Raw genomic sequence first — 24,662 nt, 5'->3', positions numbered from 1 at the left:
GTTTTTTTTATATATTTTCATTATGGATTCCGAATAATGTTTTTTACAATTTTTCTCACTCGATATAGATTATATTTAATTTTTTTTTTTATTCTATGATTATTATAGTTATTATAATAACGTTAATGAACGTTTAAATGTTCGTAATATTTGTTTTATTTAGTTTTTTTTTTATTAGAAAAGAATTGAAAATAAAAGTTTATAAAAACAGATGAAGTAATATTATTATATTATTATGATTATAATTAATTTTGTTTTTTTTTATCAACACAAATTTAAGAAAAAAAAATGTTAATAGGAAAGTGCAACAATCCGAATGTTGCATGTGCCGGCCAGGCGAGGTACTACCGGTTTCACCCTGCTGGGCTACGGTTTAGGCCATCCCTGCAAAAAAAAAAAAATCATCATGTAATTGCACAAGCATTATGAATCATACGGGTTACATAATATTATTATTATTACATTATTATACATTGTGCATACAAGTCAATGGTGAACAATAGCAACATTATACTATCATTGTTTTTGCACACGCGCCCGAGGACGTGTACAAAAATAAAATAATTCGCGGTATGGTAATGGTCACAACGAACCTAACCTTCGTGATCGAACCACGAATGGCCCCCGAGGTCTAGTAGCGAGGCGCACCCGTCGCAATATCCCGACGTAAGGCCGTTATTGAACTCTTCTCGGCCTATCCATTTATGATAATAATATTTCGAATATTTAAATCGATTTTCGCAAAATTAAACCTAAATTGCAGAAGTATCGATGTATATAATTATCTCGAGGAGACGTCATTAAGTTACATTTCTGCTGATATGAAAAAATACGTTTGAATGATAATAATTACTGTGCGCGTTCAGCACGAGCGTTGTGGTTAAATTTGAAAATGTTTTTGAAATTTAAAAATGTCTAGTTAACATCACAAAAGTAGCATTCGTTGGTATTTTTGTGATATCAGACCTAGAAATCCGGTTTGGTCGGTTGTTCAGTACTGCATAATTGTAGTTATAATATCATAGGGATTGAAAACAAAATTTGTTTAAATAAATTTAAATAAATATTAATATTTAACTGAAATGAATGTTTACCGTTGAACACATAGCGTTTTTATTTATTTTTTTTAATTCGGAATTTTATGAAATACTTGTCCTGTAAAATTTGAAAACTGGCCAATTTTCATATCGATCTACATAAATAAATTTAATAACGTTAAAGCCCAAATTTGTTAAGCGTTTTTCATAACCACGGAAACGATTAATCATTTTTCATCGTGAGCTCGCCGCAACACGATAACCTTCGAAAAAACGCAACTACGGGAAAACACATTTCACCTGGAAAATATAATAAATTATATTATGTTTGTCACTCGACCAGACGAACAATATAATATCTATATACGTTGTCCGCTTAATATCTCGATGAAAATCAGCGAATCGAAACTTTTACTTTTCCCTAGATTAATTTTTGACTGGCACCCCTCTTCGCGGACACCGCCCGCAATCTATTCGGTGTTCTGGGACGTCAACGCGGTATTAGTAATATTGTAGCCAAAAAACAAGTGAAAATCTCAAAACTCAAATACGTGCAACACGATCCAGGGACTTTAAGGAGCTTACATGTTTTCCGATATTCGTGTAAAAACGTTGGCCTACATAAATATGACGATAAACACGATACAGTATGATTATATGGTAATTTTTTCTCCGTTGTATACCTATTCAACCGTTTCTCACGTTAGGGGTCGTTGCGTTATATTCCATGTAACAGATAGAAATTTTATTATTTTTTTTCTCATTTCCGATACATAGGTAAGGACTGGCAGTTACGTTGTGACGAATCAGCCTTTATTTATCGTTTTTATTATTATTAAAAGTTTTTTTAAAGTGTAAAGTGCTGCGCTTTAATAGTAACCCGCCGACGTGCGTACCAATGAGGCTCTACGCGGAACACGCCCTAAACAATAAATCAAATACTTATCAAGTTATGCTCGCTAAGGGGTTTTAACGGTTTTAACCAACTCATTAAACGCCGTCATAAATAAGTTGTTTTGAAAAAAATAATGGCTGATCGACTTAGTCTACTTGAAGTCCAACACTGTCTACACAATGGTATTAATACGCAAGATTAGGCATTAATCGGTTGATATGTTAAGGTAGTTTATTTTTTTTAACATTTAATTCTAACTCATTGAATTTAATTTTTTTTTTTACGCAAACCCTTATGCGTTAATTTGAAACATATATTTCGTTGCAAAAATCAATTTTTTTAGTATAAATAATCGGAATCAAAATTATTTTGGAAGCGTTGAATGTTCCTGGATCCAAACAAAGATCGAAATAACATCGATAATTATTGTAGTTTTGTTTTTAACTAATAAGTAACGCGAATCATTATTCTTGCTATTTGATTTATAATTTTAAACATTGCTTTGAATTTTTCTAGATCGCCTTTACACGACGAGTTGCAAACACGAGTTGACTGACTTGGTAAATTTATGTATTCAAATGTGAAGCGAAGAAGAAAATCGCCAACAGACTTCGCCGTTGTCGTCGAAATGGTTTATAGTGAGAGTCACGCAATCGTATTTGATTTACGATGCACAAGAGATTCGATCGAAACATTTTTTGCGAATAAAATATCGTTATAATATTATGACGTTTCGCGATTCGCGTAAAGAAATATGGGTGGTACGTAGCTGCGAGATTTTACTGTAGTGAAATTAAAATAATTTTCAGCATGAAATATTATTTGAAATTTTCGCGGAATTCAAACGGTTGGGTACACCGAACGGCATTTACGCTATTTTCAAAGTCAGCATGAGGGCGAGGGAGGTAAAAGAACAATATAATAATCGTGACAATGAACAAAAAACCGTGTTCGTGTCTGGTGTACTGACGTGCTTATTTCATGAGCTCACAAATTAATTAAATAATTGTTAATAGTTTTTTTTTTTTTTAGTTTTTTTTTTTCCATCGAGTGAATAATGAAAAATCGTTGTTTTGTCCAAACGGCCGTACTCGAACGTTGCAACGCAGTCCTTTGGATCGCGTGTTCGGTGCAAGTCAGTCGGGTGTGTAGCAAAAAAAAAAAAAACAAATATAAATAAATATCGTAACCGTCCGTTGAGTAAGACTTGTCATTATTATGCAGAGAACGGCGTGGTTATATGGATAAGTGTGCGACCCACCGGAGGTTTTCATAATACTTCGGAAGCCAACCCATTCATAGACGGTACGGTATATTTTGGTTCTATAATTATAACTGATGATAACGGTAAGCGATACCATTAGTATTTTCAGAAATATCGCACCGCAGCAATCAAATACATCAGTCAGAGATAGGCAACTCAATCTGTTATCAGATGGTTACATTTAATCTAAACAACTATAATATGAGGTATCGAAATAGTTGTTTTTTTATCTTTTGTTACATCTAGATCAATGGTGACATGGTATCTAAACATTTGTCGTAAATTAATATGTTACTTATGTAGATAAATTAATCAACAAGCATTTTTTTTATTGATAAAAAATATCAGAACTGTGCGCGCAATTTTTTTAAAAATTTTATTGGATTTCTCGAAATTCATAATTTAAAAAATATAAGCGAAATAACTTACGAAAATTCACAAGCAACGATAGTGTGTTTCCCTGTTGCAGGCCGGTAGTTATAATGTTTATTGTTAATAAATAAAAATTTAGAACGTATCTACTGTTCGAAGAATGGACGCTCTCAGTTATCGGCATATTAATTATTAAAAATATTCGCCTTATGGGTTATGTATAAATTATAACTATTATTATTATAACAATGTAAATATTAATATTTAATTTCATAAATTGCGCCTCTTAATAAAAAAAAAATAATTTCATAAATTTTTTATTCAATATTTCATTATTAAATAATTTTATATAAAAATCCTCAACATACATATTCTTTGTTTGGCTATATTAATTTGGTATAATGCTGTAAGGTAAAAACAAATAAAATAATAATAAACATAAAAAAAAAAAAACTATAATGCTAGGTAGTATAATATACTAGTTTTTTTTTTACTATATTATAGTATCTGACTAATTTAAAATATTTGAAAAAATTATATCTTTTTTATCACCATAATATAGTGTTTATCTCTATCTAGATAAATATGAATACAATTACCATTGTCTAGATACTTTTAAGTTGAATTATCTTTTCTGCATAAAAAAATATTTATATAAAATCCTTAAGTTATTTTTTTTTTTTGCTTTTTTTTGTTAATATTTTTATAATTGAGGATTATTATGAAATTCGTTCTAAATTCACAAATAATTTCCTTCTTAATCCTTAAAATATCTAAATATCCAACCTGTTCACTAGCTCCCTTTCACATACCATTTTACTCTGCTCGCCTCACTATTTGAATTTTTTTTTCTAATAATTCGTTTGATGCTTGCTGCTTATCACGATATTGTCTTCTCCATTTAGTCTTTATGTGCAACATTTAATATTAAGCATTCCAATTCGTCCTATCCATTTTAAGATTTTTTTGTTTGTTAATTTGATAAACATGTTGGTAATTACTCGATTAAAATATTATATTCGGTAACCATATCGATAGAAAGCGTTCACGTTGGATAATTATTAATATAAATGTATAAGCATACGTAAATATGTATCAGAATCGATTATTAATTGAAATTTGTTGTTGTAGTACACTTACCTACACGAACCATTCCTCTTTATGAGCTGAGGAAATATCGCTGAAACAGATAAAAACAACATTATATGAATAAAAATGACTTAATATTTGCGTGTTTGTATATTTAATACTTATGCGCATACACTAATACCTTATAATCACGTATTATTATGTACGTGAAGCATATACTGTGCTCATGAACAATATAAAATACGGTTGTAAACAATATGATTATTATTATGAATCTCGGATTAAATTGTTACAATTGATGACCCAATAAGTCCAAACGAAATTTTCATCGAAACACATTTCAACACGGTTAGAGGGAAAGAAGTTTCGTTAGCCTAGCACCCCGTGTTAAAAATATCGATTTTTTTTCTCCACAAAGAATTAATGACCAATATTTAATTTTTTTTGCAACTCAAAAACTCATCACCATTTCAGTGATTAGGTCGGGAGAAATGAAAAGCATTCAGGTCAACCATAAGTATTTTTACTGGTAGAGACTGAGATCAGATACTCACATCCTGTACGATTTTATGTTACAATTGTTTATCATTACGGTCCGATCAATATTAGTGACCGTAAGAATAAAATAATACGGTACAGTTCATCTTCATTTGGAAGATCCATAACACTTTCGGTTACTTTTAAGTGATTGGGCATTAAGAATCAACTGTTCGATTATTTGACATTAGATCCATTTTTAGTCTTCAAGTTGTAAACAAATATTATTGAATAATAATATTTATGTTCTTATATGTTTGGTTTTGATCAATTTTAATCGTTCATCAAACGATCGGTGTAGAAAAAATGTGTATATTATATTCCTACCGTACCTGAGTGTACCGTTTCGACGGAAGCATGTCATGGCTAAGCCATTAACCAATTTCACGTGGTTTCCGAAAAGTGTTTCTCGTTGTTTTTCACTACGCGCTACGAGCCGGTTCGTAATATTATATTGCATTAGTTCCTTTTACCATCATTAAGAGCGCGGTGATTCATTAGTTCCCTCTAAATAAGTTTTATCCCGATGGCGCATAAATAATCCGTTTCAAAGGTATATTTAATTAATTATATGCGCGAAAGAAAGACACGATTAGTTCACAATTGTTTTTTCGAACCGAAAACAATAAGACTGATATAGACCGTACTCGAAGAATCCCTATACGTTTGAGATGGTTAAATCTTTTGAGACATGAATTTATTTTTTATTTTGATCTATCGCAGACATGGCATATATTTTAAAGAAATCGAGTTCGTAAACGACCGGCACAAAGCCAAGTTATAATAATCCAATATCGTAAGACGGACGAAATTTTTTTTTAAATTTTTCAATTATATAAGGTTAAGCTACGAAACATACTGCGTAATAATACACATTTCTTAGGTTCAACGTTATTCGTCATTTCGATCTCCAAATAAACATTACATCTGAAACTGTATCAACCATTTACAGGCGATTCCGATCTTGTTTAGCTAACCATTCAAAACTCATTATCAGAAAAGTTAATTCAAATATTATTTTCATAAATCCTCCCAGACATTTAGCTCACCAATGGCGCAGAAACCTCTTGATAATAATAAATCAAGTCAAAGAGTATCACCATTAGGTAACTTATTTTTACCAGTTGATTCATGTATATCAAAAAAATTATTTTCGTTTATATAATACTGGAAAAAAAAGAATTTACAGATTCTGTATTTTTTCTAAAGAAAAAAAAAAACATTATCCATCTTGTATACGACTGCTTAACCTATAGACCTAACCTATAGGTCTTCCCAGTTCCCTTACTCCACTATGGTTTTTTCTTGACTGTAGGTGTTATCCGTGTATCATTATTTAATATCCGCTTCTTCTTTCATTCCGACACTGTCAACCATGTCGGTAGAAAATAGAACTAACGAATTTCGGGAGATGAACGAGAGTGATAACATCCGATTATGGACGTTGATTGAGTGAGAAATATAAGTAACGAAAAGACAAAAATACATTTTTAGTTATACGATTTAAATATTATTAGTTTGCTGGAAAAAAATAATGAGAGCGATTCAATGTACGTCATTTCGACGCGGTCAATTCGACCGCGGTTTATGAGGTGCGTTACCCCAGCACCCGCACTTTCGAAAACATGAATTGTAATCAAGCAGTATTATGTACTTTATTTTGTACAATTTTGTACAACCCCCGAACCTCCCCGAAATTCAATTTCATTTTACGGGTGCTGGGGTAACGCACCTCGGTTTATGATATTATTATATCATTGCTCGATAAGAAAATTCATTGATTAAAGTTGTACTCGTTTACAGCCAACGCAAGACAATTTCGACGCATTTTATTATAATGTATATATATATACTTTGATATTAATTTTCATAATTATAAATGACTAAATTCATCGAATTTATGTTTTTTTCTGTCCGTATCGTCGAAATATAACTGACGAAATACTTGACAATGTTGAGTTCCAAACTCAATCTCGGGTGAAGGTTTTTATAATTGTTCTTCGTTTTTCTAAAAACTGTTTTGAAATTCCCTATAATAAAATATCTCTCACGGTTGTGATGGAGCAATCCTTCTGATCAACATTTTGCATAGATACACACACAAAGATCAACTCACAACATAAAGCTCAAAAACTAAATAGTTTTATACATATTTCGGTTTGCATTAATTTCCAATAGGCATCCGTCGCATTTACGTATAATAACGATTTTCGTGTCGGAATTGCTCTTCACGGTATATTATGCCAAGCGACGAACAGAGAGTTGCAACGATTCGCAGGTAACTATAATTATTATTATTACTATTATTACGGTCATCATCATCACCGGCGTACAAATTAAGCGTTCGTGTCTTGTGCGAATCTCTTTGTTTTTGGCGGTCAAAAAGTTTTCTTACTTTGTAAATATCACGCAGTGCGCGTATACACTCTTTCTTGGCTTTCGCGGATCATCGGCAACTTCCGTTTACAAACTCTTGGCCTTTTGCCTCTGGGCACACCGCCAATTCGGGACCGTATAGGCTATCACATCCATTTTTATTTTCCCTCGGCATTTTCACTTCTGATCGGCAAAACTTAATTTATTATTGTAGTTCTGCTTCGATACAGGCATAGAGAAGTATATTGGGTCGGTATATTGTAACTTTTAAACCAAAACCGAAATCGAATGCAATTCCGTTCTGTGCGCGCACAGTTATTTCCAAAGATATACGGTGTAACTTTGCAGCAGTGCAATAACCACCCGGATTTTCCTTTACCACGCGTTTACAATCGCTTTTCTATTACGCGCATTACAAAAACCAATACAGTTACATCGTTCACTTGACCGCAGAATCACACACGATTCAGGGTTTTCGCTTTCACTTTCAATTTTATATTTTTGTCGAGTACAGACAGTGAACGAAAAGACCAACGTAAAGATCGACGTGGTTATATTAATAAGGGAACATACAGATCGCAAAGTGTGCTCTTTTTTCGTTTACGAAATTACTATTTCCGAACCATTCCCGTACGTTTTTCATAATTATGGATGTTGTAATCAACGTAGTTTAAAACGCATAAATTCATATTCACATCGGATAGACTGTCGTTCGTTTTCATCGACTCGTCGGGCTACTGGCCAATATTTATTTTTTTTCTCGGTAAATAAAATATGTAAAACTCGTTTTTATTATGTGTTTCATTTTTAAATATTTAACCAACTTTTGAAGTTTGTTTTGACGAAAAAAGTGAACCGTGCCGAGTCAAACATTCCAAGTTCGGCTCAATTCAGCAGGTTTCATTGTATGAATTCAACTCGAAAAAAGTTATGATTCTGAATTGAGAAAAAAAAAAAAGTCCAAAAACGACCCGGTTATGACGCGTGTAGTGATCGGACCGAGTTTAAAGCTCCGTATTGTTTCGTGCGTACACAATCGACAAGTTGACGGGCGGACACACTGAAAATGAAGGTGAAATCAATATGAAAACAAGGAATATAACGGTGCAAAAAAATTCGATATCAAGTTAATATGGTACGCGAAACGCACAACGTAACGTAATCTCGTTGTATGCACTAAATGTATAAATATTAGTAGTACGTCGATCGTACGTCCCATCCTTCAGGATGTAAGATAAATATAAAAAAACAACTATTCACCACGCTTATGTCCCATCGTATTTCGAGGAACTCGGATTCTCATCAAACGCGTTATTATATTGTACACACGTCAAAGGTAACCTGATCGGATCGTGTTTACCGTTGGCTACCAATAACACGTTTTAACGTAAGGAAATTATCAATTAGCGAATCAAAATCTGACAATATTTGAATGAAAAAAAACATAAAATAAAGTTTAATCTTTAACAAAGCTGACGTAGCAAAGGTTTCTATTATCTCTTTTAGACTGGGACACGGAGAAAGAAATTACGAAGTATTGTTTTCAAATAAACTTTGTAGCATAATTACTGTTATGGCAGCGATTTCGTACTTAAGGTATTACTAAAATGTTGCTGTGTTCACATTCACTTGATTTTCGACAAATATTGCGTAAATACTCACCTAATATTTTGCACACGAAAAAAATATTACATTTCACATTACGATTAACGTTAATCGCTGACGGTAATAAAAAACGTTATTCGACTCACAAAATAATTTACAAAAATACCGGTAAACTAGGTAATGGAAACCTACTGAAACGAACCGGTTATGGAAACTATATTCTTTAAATTTAAGGAACCAGAACCTCATCGAAAACATAATTAAAATTAATTTTTAAAATCCGAACCTTGTTGGAATCCATATTAGAATTTATTTAAAAACCGGAACCGATACCTTTTTGTAAAGGTTTTTTACAGTGATTTTCGGTTTTTTCATCATTTCATTATTTTCATTAATATATGTCATCAGTAGGTAATAATAACTAAACGAATACGTAAATCTATTGTTTTTACTAATATTTGGATTGATAACATTCAAAAATAATCATTTTCAAGTATCTACAGAATTCAGACGTCTGAGTATAACAATTTTCACGTAACAACTGATAATACCTGTGGTCGTTAGTGCTGGTTATTTGTTGAGCTGGTTAAAAACTGAGCGTTTTAGATGCTAACGTACGCGTTTTAATAAAGCAGAATTTAAACGCTGAAAATTAACAAGCGCGTCTAAAAGCTTCGTAAAATTTTAACTGTAACAAAACCGATTGAAAATTCTGAATTTATTCGATGAATTATTACAAGTATGTAATTCAAAATACTGTACAATTATGCAGATTGTTGGCATTTTTCATCCACGGAAGGCTACACAAAATCGTATATGCTCTTACAGGACTATACGAATTAAATGGATAAATATCGCTTAGATGATTGTAATACTATCGATAGTATTTTTCGAAAGAAAATTTAAATTTAAACAAAAGTTACTTGAACCTTTAAAACAAATATAGTATGCTATAGCTATGGCTAAATATACTATACCTAACGCAATAGACGCACAGCATAGAAATCGTTTTTTCGCTTCAATTACTATGCAGTAATCCTTCCACCCCGCTAAACTTATTTGTTTAGAAACCGTACTGTTTAAAGGTTTTTAAGCTTCTGTCTTTCCTCTTTTCGCTGGTCTTATTTTTACCACCGATGCACAGCGGTGCACTGTTTTTATATTCAAACGTAATACTCTCATGATATTTTTAAACTTTTATGATCATTTTATGATAGTTTTACGATAAAAGGTAAAATAGTAATAATAGTAATCGATTGAAATAAAATAGAAATTTATAGAAATAGTTTTACCTGTCAGAGCCAGTATATTTCACTTTGCCTGGCAGTAGAGACGGACCCGTGCCGAGCTGTACCCTAGCTGTTGGCCCACAGGGTGCTGCCAGTTTCCCGACCTCCCGATTCCGTTTACGCCAATCACTGAAATAAAAAAAAAACAATTTATTAGATTTTATTCATAGTACGAACAATCGAGTAAAATAAAATAAATACAAAAACGTTTGTTCCGTTTTAAAATATACATTGAATATATTGTATAAATTGTTACAGTTATCTGTATTCGATTCAGACTTCTAACCAATCTATTTTCAAACTTAATTTATCACTCGTAAATTACTTTTCATAAAATAAAAATATATATATATATTTAGATGCTTTCTAAGTCTTGATACTACTTTATACGGCTATACGAATAAGAAGCAAAACAAAATAAAACCTCATAGAATATACAAAATTACTAACGGTATAACATATTGATTAGATTAAATTAGAAATAGGAATTTATGTTACTATAACCAGGTACTTTTGGTTTTTCGAAACAACCGTCATATGATAATAATTATTATAATAACAATCGTCGTTGTTATATTTATTACTAAATACCCGGTTTGAAAATACGTAGATATTTGTATAAAAAATAATAATTTGTATACCAATAATCATCATTTACTTACAACATTACTTGTTGTGGAACGGACACCCAATAGTTTTCAATAGCTTATGAAACGATAAATATTTATAAAATAGAATTGTATGATTTTCATTATGCAATTAATTATGAAAATTATCGATTTCAATTTAATGGTTCAATCGAGTATTCGGGGCTGAATAAATATGAATACATGAAAATGAAAAATTGTATCGTTTAAAAACCTTGACGGAATACATAAAAAATAATAATAATACTACGAATTATGTATTGGTTCTGATGTGAAAAATATGAATTTTAACCAGATATAATTTTAGTACCGAGTAATTTTATTGAAATTTTAACGGAAAAAGTAACACGAGGGTCTAATGCGCTACATATTACTTAATGTATAAAATGTTCGGAAAGTAACAATGAAGTAAAAAATAATGTCTCTTCCAAATGGTATTTGCGATCAGGTCCGCGCGGGAACAGAGACACCCTTTTCTCTAAGATATAATTATTCCTTTACAGCCGTAGATCACGCTATAGGGACAACCTCTTGTTGATTTTATAACTCCACTTGTATGTGCTCGTGTGCGTGTGTGATGTGTGTGTATGTGTGTGTGTGTGTGTGTGTGAACGCACATGCAAAAGCTAAAAGCTTTTTAAGAGTAGACCTAAGGGCCAGTGGTGTATTGTTTTCAACCGGAAGGTGTCACCCAACGTAGTGGAAACGAGTGGTTCGATGTGGTTCTTAGGAATTCGTTAGCATAATAATAACATGTAGTATATCTAAAAGGTTTAAAAGGTCCAAATATTAGAGTGCGGGTATCATATATTATTATCATGATACCGTGATCACGGTCAAAGGTTAACCGAATGTAATTAATGGTTAGTTTAACGTGTAAGTTTTCTACTGTAATACAATGTACCCACTAAAACTATGCTATTATGTTATTGCGTGCCTATATCGTTATTAAAATATGTCAGAGATAGTTTTATTCTCGGCAGATGAAAATGTATTAAAACAGTTTACACTTGGGGTATTCATAACGTACCCGCAGGGATGATCGTACACGATTTCAGTGACATACCCATTCACGCGTAATATAATAATATTCATAAATTAATTACATTTTACCTTCACAAAAGAAGAAAAAAAATAAAAATGTCGTCATTGAAAATAATCTGATTTTGTACATAACTCTTAAGACAATAATGTTATTTCAGGTAAATATTTACAGTGAACAAAAATGTGCAAGATTTAAAGATAAATAACCGATTGCGATGTGTGTATTTTAAAATCATTTCATGTGCACCACCTTGAATAAAATATTTAATATTTTTTTCTTTTTGCACGTTGGCACTAAAATATTTGCTATACTTGCTGTCAATGGCCTATTTGTTTTATCTCAGTGTGTACGAGTCAAAGGATCGCAGCACATTTATCAATTAATTTAAATAAAAAATATTTTTATATTTTTATTTAAATAATATTTATGTTGAAAAAAGATTTTAATGGCGTTTATATACACCCTTACATACGTGATTATTACTTTGTATATCATAATATTATTTATTTATTTATTTTAGTCATCAGCTCTTAGAATCACTACTTAATAATTTTTACAATTCGTACATAATTTGATTTTCGTATGCGATGCCAAACGATCCAAATTAATATCTCGTCGGAACAGAAGTAGGTGACGGTCAGAAAATGTACGTCGCGGCAGCTAACGAGGAACTTAATACCATGCTGTACGCGGTACAATTTATGTTATAACAGCTGATGGCCGTCAACAAAACGTTTATACAATCTAATTTCATTCTCGAGAGACTGTAAAAATGTGCAGTGAGTAACACGGTTTCGCGGACAGTAACTTTAGTGATTAAATTCCTCGAACAGTTCTTCCCCGGAGAAATGGAATTGCTTTCGTATTGATTTCAACTTACGTATGTTTACCATAACCGATGTTTTCGTTCTGAAGATTAAAATATTTTTCGTGGTTAATTCGATCCCAAAAATAATGTTGCCGAGGCTTGCAATATTCCGAAAACGGTTTTTGCTTTACCAAATCGATATCCATTTCTAACAAATCAATTGTGCTCCCGGCACCGTTACTGGAAAAGTTCAACACACTTACCAGGTAATAAAATATCTACGGCAGAAAGAGGGGATATAAAATTATTTTATATTTTTCCTCTACGGTAGCTATACATCATTGCAGACGGCAATCATATTCTTGTTCTCTTGAAACATTTCACGTACAAATTGCTCCTTAATATCTGGAAAGAATGCGTTTTCTTTTTAAGGAATTAACGTGAATGAGTAGGGTTTCTCCGATTAGCGTAATGCGCTGTCGACGAGAGTTAATATTAAATATGGTCGATTGGACGAGGAATACTCAAGAGAAGTATTGGATTAAAATAAACGTAAGGAATGCTGAAATTCTATAAATATCGCACACATTTCATCATCGGTAAATTTAATATCTGTATTTGTTGAAGAACATAAATATGTACGGTCTGCTTGTCTTAGATAAAAGCCATTATATTCTAGTATAAGATAGTGTAGATGTAAAATATTGATTCGAAACTCAAAACCGTAGATCTCTTGGAAGCTTTTAATGGTTTCGGAAAAAAAAAAAAATTATAAAAATAATACAACAATAATAGAATGACATACATTTTATTATACAAATAAATTATGCACAGGGACGTAATCTTCCGTATTGTCCGTCCCACGCTCGAAAATTTCGAGCGAAGTAGTTTCACTTTGTTGAACGAGCAAACGGTGTAGTGAGAAGACGGGAAAAAAGCATAAAGCCATCTAAATTAGTATTTCTATACATTGACGAACAGGTAGTATCGCACACACCGTTTGCATGTTTGATCACGCGCCCATATCATTATACAATACACAAAAGTGCAAGATAAAGTCACCTTATACAATGTCCACGACGAACAGATCAACCGGAATTTTCTGAAAAGATCCGATACAATGGTGACAGGAAAAATTAATTTACTTGTAGTTATACTTTCGAAGGCTTCCGCCGGTATTCGATCGTGGAAAACCATGTTTTTTTTTTTCAAAGTTAACTTTGCCCACGGAGTCGGGGATCGATACTGCTGTAACTGGCGGGACCTTTAGCGCGAAATATTACACGACTAACACCAGACCTGTGAATCAGATGTTTAGCTCAAGAGCCAACACGGTCGGTGCGTCGGTGACAGTCATGACCGGCACAATCGGACGCAATAATGAACACGCACTGAAGCAAACCACCGAGAGTCACGAACTCCGTCCGAAGACCATATTTTATATCTGCCATCCTGGAAAACAAACGGCTTTCGGTGTCCATGATCCGGAGATAGGGTGCGTATATTAGCGAAGCACGAACGAGACGGACCGGAAACGGCGTGTGCTCCGTGCGTACGTTGATCCCGCCGGATCCACGTCCCTGAGCGGCAATGAACCATTACTGCACGTAATCAGAAGATGGGGTTTAAAGAGATGATAATAAATAAAACGAGATAAAATAAAAACACGGTCCACCGCGACCACGGTACACCGGAAATAGCAGAAGTCGTCCGATTCGTAGGCTGATAGCGCCGAGTCCTCTGCCAGCAGGACGATGGGAACACGTCCGATGAAGCGATGCCCTTCGGCTAGTAGGGTGACATGGCTGTTATGTTGTTTTTTAAAGTTTAATCGTATCACTGAATCCCGCGGGCAGGATCATCAAACGAAATCGTCGTCTTGACACTGATACCGTGACTGTTTAGAGTCACCGATCACAGTTGTATTATTATAATAACGATAATGTCGTGCGAGTAACAAGATTCATGTGCAGTGTCGGTCCGGCCCCACCCAGATGCACGGCGATCACCGGGGGCCCTAAGATTAATTTTAAAAATAGAGGTCTATCGCAGCCATGGTAGTACGAATTTTATAGCAATTATTTTGCTAAATAAAATTGAAACCATATTCTTTGCATCTTTAACTTGAAATATTGTTGACAAGACTTGATAAGAGAACCCATTTATGGTTTATGGGTTTTCGCACTCTTGACCGAAATCAAACGAATACAAATACTATGAAAAGTTAGGATATGTGTTAACGATCGCATACACGAACACAATGATAACTCAATAACGTTGGCTCTGGAAAAATGTGAAAAAACAATTGAAATTTGTAGTACAGTTGCACGTGGCAAGCATAAGGATGCGAAACGTGATGAAATAAATCGGGAGACGTCAGGAGTCCTGAAAATTCGAATTTGTTTTTCCGAGACAACGCACATTTCGTGCATAAAACCTGATGGTGATGCGCAAAACGCCGTACTTACCGAAGGGGTTAGGAAACATTTGAATATAAAATAAATAGCAGTGAACGAGCAGCGGCAGATGCATTTTATTTTTTATTTTTTTTTTTTTTTTATAGCGATGTTAATGCATCGGCGAGCAATAAACAAGTTTGTGAAAAAACTCAATTAGTTAAGACGCGGTTAAATGATTAAATTCTAAAAAAACGTTTCAACAGTGCGTTATTACGATACTGTTATTACGACCCGTAGTGCACTGTAAGGGAGCAGCGAAACGTTTCCTTCCGAAATAAAAATCGTTTCCGGTTGTTTAATATCTACGCTACAAGCGAAAATCGCGTCTTTTTCCATTGCAATCCATTCGTTTTGAACTCGAAACGTAGACGATTTTGTAAATCATCGTTCGGACGTCAACGTTGCGAACAAGCGTTTTCGGAAAAACATATGATACGAATGTCTTGAATTCACGTACTGGATTGGACGTAATCTAAACACGATTGTATGTTTACCTATCGACGCCCGTTTATGGGATGTATGGAATGTACATCACGTTGCTTACAACCGTGTACGGAACATCTCGTGGTAAAACGAATTATTACATCGGAGGTGGAACCGAGTGTTCGGTAAACAAATGTATAAATCGAAATGTACACGTAAACGACGAGGCATCGAAATCGAAGGCGAAATTATCCGGACCGTTACGGATTCAAAGCGTACCGATCGAAAACGGAGGTGCGTTCGAAAGCTAAATTGCATTTTTTTAAGCGGTTAACACGACCTGGTCACGATGGACCGAATTCAATCGCCCGTGGCAACATAGGCGCACATAGGGGGGTGCCAGAGGGTGCTTAGCACCCCCAGTTTCTTAGAATATTTATTTCAGTATTTCATCAATAAATTGTAAATTATTGTGGTTTATTGGGTTGGACATATTTTTTCACTATAAATAGACAATAATATTTATTTATTTATTTATTTATTAAGAATTACGGGCTGAGCTCTTTATAATTAAAATATTTATGTGCAGAAAATATATTACAATTATTATATGATGATGGTAAATAAAAACATTAGAAGTACATTATAAGTGTGTGTAAAATTAAAAAAACAAGAAAGTTAAAGGTGGGGTCCGTATTAGCTTGCGACATCAAACGTCTTAAAGGTTCATTTTGTATGTAATTGGTGGAACTAAAGGGTATATGAAACATAGCATTAGAACGGGTGGAACACAGTGGAACTTTAAACGCAACTAGGGCAATTAAAGAAGGAAAATCAATAACACCAGTCAGTAGATATTTTAAAAATGTATTACCAAAGTAACATCAGCGTTCGGCTAAAGTTACTAAACCAAAATTAGTGGCAATATATAATATAGTTGACGAATTCACGATTAAAACAGTATGTATAATTGCACGTTTTACTGTTTCAGTTTTTGTCTAACTGTTAAACTATAAACAGCAATCATAATATTATAGAAAATCATATTATCTTATCTTACTTTATATTCTTATATTATCTACGATTTACGGTTGGCTATAAAATTATTTTCTTTTTATAACTTTGATTATTACTTGGTTTTTAATAATATTTTATCAGTGGGTTATGCTGAATTTTATGCGGAATGATAAACATTATTACTAATCATACAAACGATATGATTCATTACTATTTATATTTTATATATTTTTGATATATCAGGTTATTTTTAATATATCGACAGCTAGTTTATCATCAGAAATGCTGGTCTTATAGAATAGTCTACCAGCCAACTTTGAATTTGAAGACTTGAAAAATAAATGTAATAAAAGTTCGTTTTCAAATATTTATAAACTATGTTAGTTCAATGACCATTCCAATTTCTTCTTCAACATGTGAACGCTCCTTTTCAGCTATGCGTAGATTTGAAAATTGGTTGCGCCCTAGTATAGACCAAGAAAGATTTACTAATCTATGCTTAGCATTGAAAGAGATCTTACCAATAAAATAGATGGGGAAATTATAATGGAAAAATTTGCCTCATCAAATAGGAAATTAATTCTTGTTTAATATATTATTAATAATAACATATTATTATAAGTTATAATATAGTTACTTTTAAATATTCATTAATATAAATTAAAAATTATGGCAACGCAGTTCATTATAGTATTAAGGAATGTGGGGGGCAAAGCCCCCCATGGACCTGTGTATTTTAAATTATTCCAGCAACCCCTGAATTCACACACAATGTGCGCCTATGCGTGGCAACCAATAGTACGTCCCTTATGTACGAAATCGTGTCTTTGATCTCGTTGCGCCAGGCGGTCATCGTTTCCGCCAAAAAACTTGATTTTCTTTTCCGCCAAATCTATTTCTACTTATATTATTTTGATAGCATTTAAGAACCCCTTGTTTATCTACAGTTTTATCGATTATCGATATATATATATTGCTATTCGGGATAAACCATCATTTTATATTGAAGATATATAAGAGATAATTGATATTACGTCCAATAATTTCCACGCATTATAAATAAATATAAATTAAACTATATAATATTATAAGTTATAACCTATAAGCGTAGTGAGTGCTTGTGTTATCGGGATTGGAGTTCTGTGATCCAATATATCAGTAATTTGACAACATAGCAGTGTGAATCGTGAATATTATTCACTGAATAATATACGTATTTATTGAATATATTAGAATTTATACATATTATAAATTATTCTGTAAGATGTAATATAAAAAAAAAAAAAAAAAAAACGATAAATAAATACAACAAACGAAATAGAAGAATATAAAAATAAAAATAAAATTAAGAATGACGTTTTTTAAAAAAGTATGCAACAATTATTTGAAATAATAAATAATTAATAGAATTATAAGAAATCTTTGACTTTATATATGTATATATAAATTAATTATAAAATTCAATTGAAGTTCAAAAATATGAATACGAAAATTATGTAAAACGATTTTTTGGGGGATCAATAAGAACCGCCTCTCCATGGTTGCCCCTGGGTAATTCTAAATAGTTTTCAAACTATAATTTAGACGGTTGTGTAGAAATAGATTTGGCGGAAACGAAAATCAAGTTTTTTGGCAGAAACGACTGATGCTCGTTGCGCCAGAACCCCAGTAGACATGGTATCGAAGATCACCCCATGGTCCGTCCGAATTCCGCGACTGAATCGCAGGTAATACAATAGTAAATAGTAATAATTTTAATAATAGTATCGCGGTAATCCAACCGTCAACGTACTCCGAACGGATCATGCGGTCGTTGTTGGCTGGTCACGATTTCAATGCGAAAAATACTCCAGCGTTCCTTGTAATAACAATATCAGGTCGGTTGTTCGGAATCCATACCAACAGCTCAGGGACGGAACTAGGGGTGGAAGACGGGGATTCATCTCCGGGCGTAAAATTTTATAGGGTGTAATTTTTGTAATTAATAACAACTAATTTGATATGTTTAACTTTGTAAAATACTGATATTAGGTCAAAACTCAATAAGTATATTAATTATTAGAAAAAAATTCTCAAGAAAAGTATTTGATTATTAGTCTATGATAGGGCGTAATTTTAACATTTTCTCTGGGCGTAAAAGTTACTAGTTCCACTTCTGCAACAGGTGTTCGTCGATAATAACGATCGGGGTACGATGAAACATATTTCGGAGATAGGGAGAATAACGTATTCAGTGCCGTTGTAAAACGACCGTCCTCCCAACAGCCCGACCGGTCGAACTCGGTTGGTTAAAATGGGTTGCGGATCGGTTTCGGATTTAGGTTTCCCGAACTTTATAATTCGACCCTACAGACGGTAAACGAGCACAGTGTTGCGACCGACCCGTCGGCGACGGTAAACATGTATAACACGTCACCACTGACATGGAAACGCGCCGAGCTGTCTGAATTTTTGCGACGTTCGTTTTGCATTGAATAACACCGTTATAATAAATAATTTTTCCCTGCAAGTTTCAATGCACGTACACATTCACACATATTTTATTCAAAGTCAAATATTTTTTTTTACTCAACATCCGCTTTGGTTTTTCAAATATCTCTCGTCACCTATCTCCCGCCAATCATTTTTTCTTAAAAAAAAAAAAAACTAATAGTTAAATTTTTATAATCAATTTTAATAAAATGTTAAGCTTTAAAGTTAAAATTATGTAAAATGAAGTCTTGGATTTTTTTCAAAAATTTAACGAGTTATTTTTTAACAGTACGAAAAAACGGGATTAACATAGGTAAGGCTTGGAAAAAACGATTCATAATGCATACCGCATAACTTTTTTCGGGACAACTGAGCACATAATTTAAATACGGGACAGTCTTATCTAATAAAGGTATGGTTATAAAGCTATTGTTAATTTATGTAGACGTAAGTTACTTGGACTTAAAAAGCCTTCTTCCATCACATTCACCACTGAAACGACTATCTTGTATTTATATAATATTATCTGAGATTAATATTTTTCAATAATTTTATCACGTGCGATTACTCAATTGATATAAAATGTATTTTATTCTTTAACCAACTATTCGTACAATACTTTTCTTAAAATGTGGCTATAATGTAGGTATTATAATTTATTACCTATGCAATATCATACTAGTAATTATACTATTCAAACACAACCCGTACTTGTTAGCATTTGTTCTTCAGTTTCTGAAATAGTATTATTCCATTCTTAAAACAATATTAGAATTTTTGCTGTTTTTTTTTTTTTTTAAAAATTTCAAATTAGGATCCTGGTGTTTTGATACTAGATTCTGAAGAACCATTTAACAATGAACGATTTATCATCGCTGTATATTACGGAATTTTCATGATGCAGTCCAAGTTGGTAGAAGACTGTTTTGGCAATTTGGAAAAATCAATACAAGTGATCAGAAACGTCTTAATATGATTATTATTTTTTTTTTTTGTTGTTTGTTTTTTTTTTCATGTTTTCAAATCTTATTTCGTATAATCAACGCATGCAATTTTTGATTTATGATGTATCATATGATACGGCACATAGTGCTCTTTGAAAAAATTTTAAATTAATTTTAATTTCGTTGTATTGTTATTCACTTATGAGTTTAATGTAAAACGATTCGTTTGAGCTGTAAAATCGCGTTGGGGGTATTGCATGTAATTAATATGTATAGATTCGAGACGGCCAAAACCACTACACCAATTGATCTGAAATCTTGCACGGTCGTAATTCATAGCTGTACACCTCATAATATTGCTGTGTGCCGTAAATTATATTAATAGGTCTTGAGGGAGTACCGCTGCAAGTCTAGGGGTGTTAGCCTTCCCGCCAAGTAGGGAGAACACGAAACGTAAACATTTCGATGCCCTGGTAACCGTTTTCATGGCTCGTATATGTACAAAATAATATCTTTATTTGAGGTGATTCTGATTTCGAAAACTAATATATGCGTTATCGGTTTTAAAAATGTCAATATTCCGATAAGATGAAACGGAATACTACGGGGATGTTGGAATTTCTACTATCCAATAGTTCGAAGTTTGTATATATTTACATAAAAAAATTAATAAAAATATATATAAATGTATATAATTAAAATGATTTCATGCGTTCGTATAACTTATTCCGCGTGTATTGTAAATTATTGGTGTACAATAACTGTAGGGTATAGAATTATTCTTGAATCAATTCTGCACCGAGTGCGTTTTGGACATTTAAAGTGGTTTGAAAAAAATAAAAATAAAATTTATAAAAATGAAGTGTATTTTAAATCATGATATCGTAGTATATTGCGTTGGAATATGGTTTTCCGAGTACTGAATGCACTCGAGGTGTAGTAAACGATGGACGTACATCAATATTTTTCTTCTATTCAGCTTACCAGTCCATTAAGGACAATTGCTGCTTTCAAGAGGTCTCGCCATCTATCTACGTTATAAGTCAACGCAAAGGCTACACTCTCCGGTCTACCTCTTTCAAGCCTCTGTTCATTAGGTCGACCCACAGAGTTCTCGGTCTTCCTAGGGGTCTTGTATTGATCATTTTTCCTACGAGCACTTTTTTTATTAGTTGTCCATCAGATCTCCAAGTGTGTCCAAACCATCCCAGTCGTTTATTCCTAATAAAACGCCAAGACATTTTGTCTGTTGTACAATTTCTGCGACTCGTCGTTTTTTTTTCTTTCGATAGAAAGAAGAAAAATTTTTATTATAATTTTTCTTTTAGTTCTTTCGAACTACGTAATTGTTTCTTGGTTTAATTGTGACCCGTATATGCTGTGTATTAGTTTCTTCTGTAGTATCATTTAATTTTCTCCTATCGCCTTTTGTTAATGATCGTGTCTCGCAAAGTATATGTTATAACTGGGCGCAAGTGATTATGATAAAGGCGAGTTTTTCATATCCATGAAAGTAGTTTTGGTTGCAGTAGTTTGACTGTACCATAATAAAACTTGTTCCCGCACATAATTCATTCATTCAATTCCCGGTGCACATTATTATTATTGTTGACATTTACTCTTAAGTACTTAAAGTTATACACCACTTCAAATTGCATACTACTAACCAGAAGATCGTTTGAATTCTGATTGTTTCTTGACATCATCATATACATGATCATATTTCTATTCATTAATATCCTAACCATTGAGTTTTTTGCTTGAAGCCGTTTCTCAGTTTTTTAACGATTTCTTCTTTAGTCATTCCCAACTCTAAAATATCATAAGCATGATCCAAACTCATCGACTCTTCAACTATGTTTATTTTCCGTTGTTAGTTTGCATCACTTATTATTTTTTTCAGAGCTAGATTGATTAATGTGTGCTTATATATGCATTTTATCATATATAAATAATAATTATAATATTATTATTAATGTTTTCTTAATAACGTGCATCAAGTTTTTCAAGTGAAAACAGTACTTGATGTAAAAAAATTAATTACTTGTATGCACATGAAAAAATATTAGATGTGCGTTATTGCTAAAGTTTATGAAGGGTAAAAAATCACGATTAAGAGTATAGATGTCGCACATCTTTGATTTTCAAGATTAATGACTTTTTGTTACTGGGCCTAATACCAATTTGGATTATTTAATAAATCCCTTTTAGGTTTGGATTTTTGATAAAATTAAGTTTTTTAATTATTCGTTTGAAACTTTTATAATCCCATTGAGAAATTATCAATTAGTCTTAACGAAATTAGATGCTAATAACTTATTGACAACATAATATACGTTACAGATTAAATTCGAATAATTTCTAATGGTGTATTATTATTCTAAAATTATAATTAAGACATTCGCATGTTAAGTTTGTTCAGTCTTGAGTAGTACTTCGAATAAAGTATTCAGAATAACTTAAAAATAATTTTCCCAAAATTGTTACATGCTTCATTCTGAACATACTTAAAAGTATTCCAAATAATATGTTCAGAATACTTAAGTAATGTTATGATTATTTTTTTTTCTGTGATTTTGATTAGTAATTAATATAATTTAAAACAAATGTACAAAACATATATTTTGTGTCCGAAATTCGTTATTAATAATATCATAATAATAATATATATATATATTAATTAATAATGGTAATTTTTTCAATAATTTTATACAATAATAAAATTGTGATCGGTATTGGTTCATATGTTCACTGATTGGTGATTGCCGATCGGCAATACCGACATTGCAATAAAAATAATGCTATAAATACAATTGTACATAAAAGACTCAGTTTTAATTAGCTATTGGCTTACAAGTATTTTCTACTGTAACTATACATCTGTGTCTGTGAATCATTAGGCAGTGACGATACAAATAATTATTTTTATTGATCAAAAAAATTATCGATAATTACAACTAAAAGTTTGGATTCTTTAATTGAAACACCAACAATTAGAAAAGTATTTGTAAAGTTAAACACACCACTGTCAAGCAGTGCAGCTGTAAAACGTGCCTTGAGTGTTTGTAGTGCCGTTGTTGACTGAAAAAAGAGGGAGAATGACAGAAGTAAACTTCAAAAACACATTAATGATAAAATGTTTAATATTTTGTTTAAATAAACACTATTTACGTTCCTAATTTAGCATGTATTGTTCTTATTTGTGCATACCGAATGAACCTAATTTAATGCATTAATACCTTAAATGTCTATCTTCATGAAAGATGAAATATTTTGGTAATATAATTAATATTATTCGTAAGAGAAAATAATAGCAGATGAAACAAAAAAAATATTTTAAAAACATTTGGAATACTTTTAAAGTACTCTAAAATTTAAAATTTAAAATTGAATACTTTATTCAGAATACTATTCTTATGGAGCATTCCAATACCTTTACTACTATACAATTTACTAACCTACTATTTTTCATGAGTATTCGAGTATTTATTTTAAATACTTTTAAAAGATATTTTGCCCAAGACTGAAATTGTTAAATTACAGTTTAATTTCACGGATAAAAATGAATTTAAAACATTTCTCAACGTCTTCTTATTAAATTTAATGTTTTGAGACTATTGTACAAATAATAACGTGATGCGAAAATAAACTAGATTTAAACTGCGTGTATCGTGACGTTCCACCAAGTGGTCTTACAGGTACCTATAGTGGACTGACGTAAGAATATTATCATCACACTTTTAGCCAAAAATCCGATAAATAATAGCGTATAATTTATAGAATTTCAGTACACATATAGATTCAATTTATACGGAAGCCTAAAGAGTAACTAGATTTCCAAAAGGGATTCGTGCTGAACTTAAAGCTGTAAAATGTGTCATTCACTCTGCATTGGTGAGGTCGGTTTTAGAATTCGAGTGCGTAGTTACGAACCTATCTCAGTCTAGTTAAATTGAAAACTCAAAGGCGTTTTATACATATATTTGAAAGTAAAATAGGCTTATTAAATATAAGTCTTCCGCAGATATTTCTAACTATATTGGTCTATGAGTACCTAAAGGTAGTATTCGAAAATATTTACATGTAGCGTTCATTTACAAGTTGATAAATCATAGTGTAGACTATCCGAATTTTTTGTCTCAAAAAGGTTTAACAGCCCCCCTGCCTTTCATTCTAGAAATATATCCAGATTTTATTTACCCCGAAGTTCTAAAAATTATACAAATAACATATCCGATATACCGCTTTTCTAAGTCATGTAACAAACTAGTTAATTTTGACTATAATCTTGATCAGGTATCTAAATTGAAATCGCATGTATTTAATTAATCGGATAAAGCTATAAGTGATCGAGTATAAAATCAATGTACATTTATCCCTTGC

At 32.2% G+C, this 24,662-nt stretch overlaps 1 protein-coding gene across 2 annotated transcripts in view; it reads right to left on the bottom strand.

Annotated features, from left to right (window-relative positions):
* Nucleotides 1-222: 222 nt before the first annotated feature.
* LOC112692184 overlaps nucleotides 223-24,662 on the bottom strand; it is a 129,227-nt gene continuing 104,787 nt past the window's right edge. For both annotated transcript variants that reach the window (XM_025566757.1, XM_025566758.1), the window contains exons 6-8: nucleotides 10,468-10,593; nucleotides 4,709-4,748; nucleotides 223-384 (exon numbers count right to left, since the gene is read on the bottom strand). In XM_025566757.1, coding sequence (XP_025422542.1) covers nucleotides 10,487-10,593 — 107 coding nt within the window. In that variant the 3' untranslated portion in view covers nucleotides 223-384; nucleotides 4,709-4,748; nucleotides 10,468-10,486. The remainder of the gene's footprint in view (nucleotides 385-4,708; nucleotides 4,749-10,467; nucleotides 10,594-24,662) is intronic.

This window comes from Sipha flava, unplaced genomic scaffold (genome assembly GCF_003268045.1).
Source record: "Sipha flava isolate LNK unplaced genomic scaffold, YSA_version1 71_pilon_pilon, whole genome shotgun sequence".
NCBI classification, from domain to species: Eukaryota; Metazoa; Arthropoda; class Insecta; order Hemiptera; family Aphididae; genus Sipha; species Sipha flava.
This window is presented reverse-complemented; position numbering and strand designations above follow the sequence as displayed.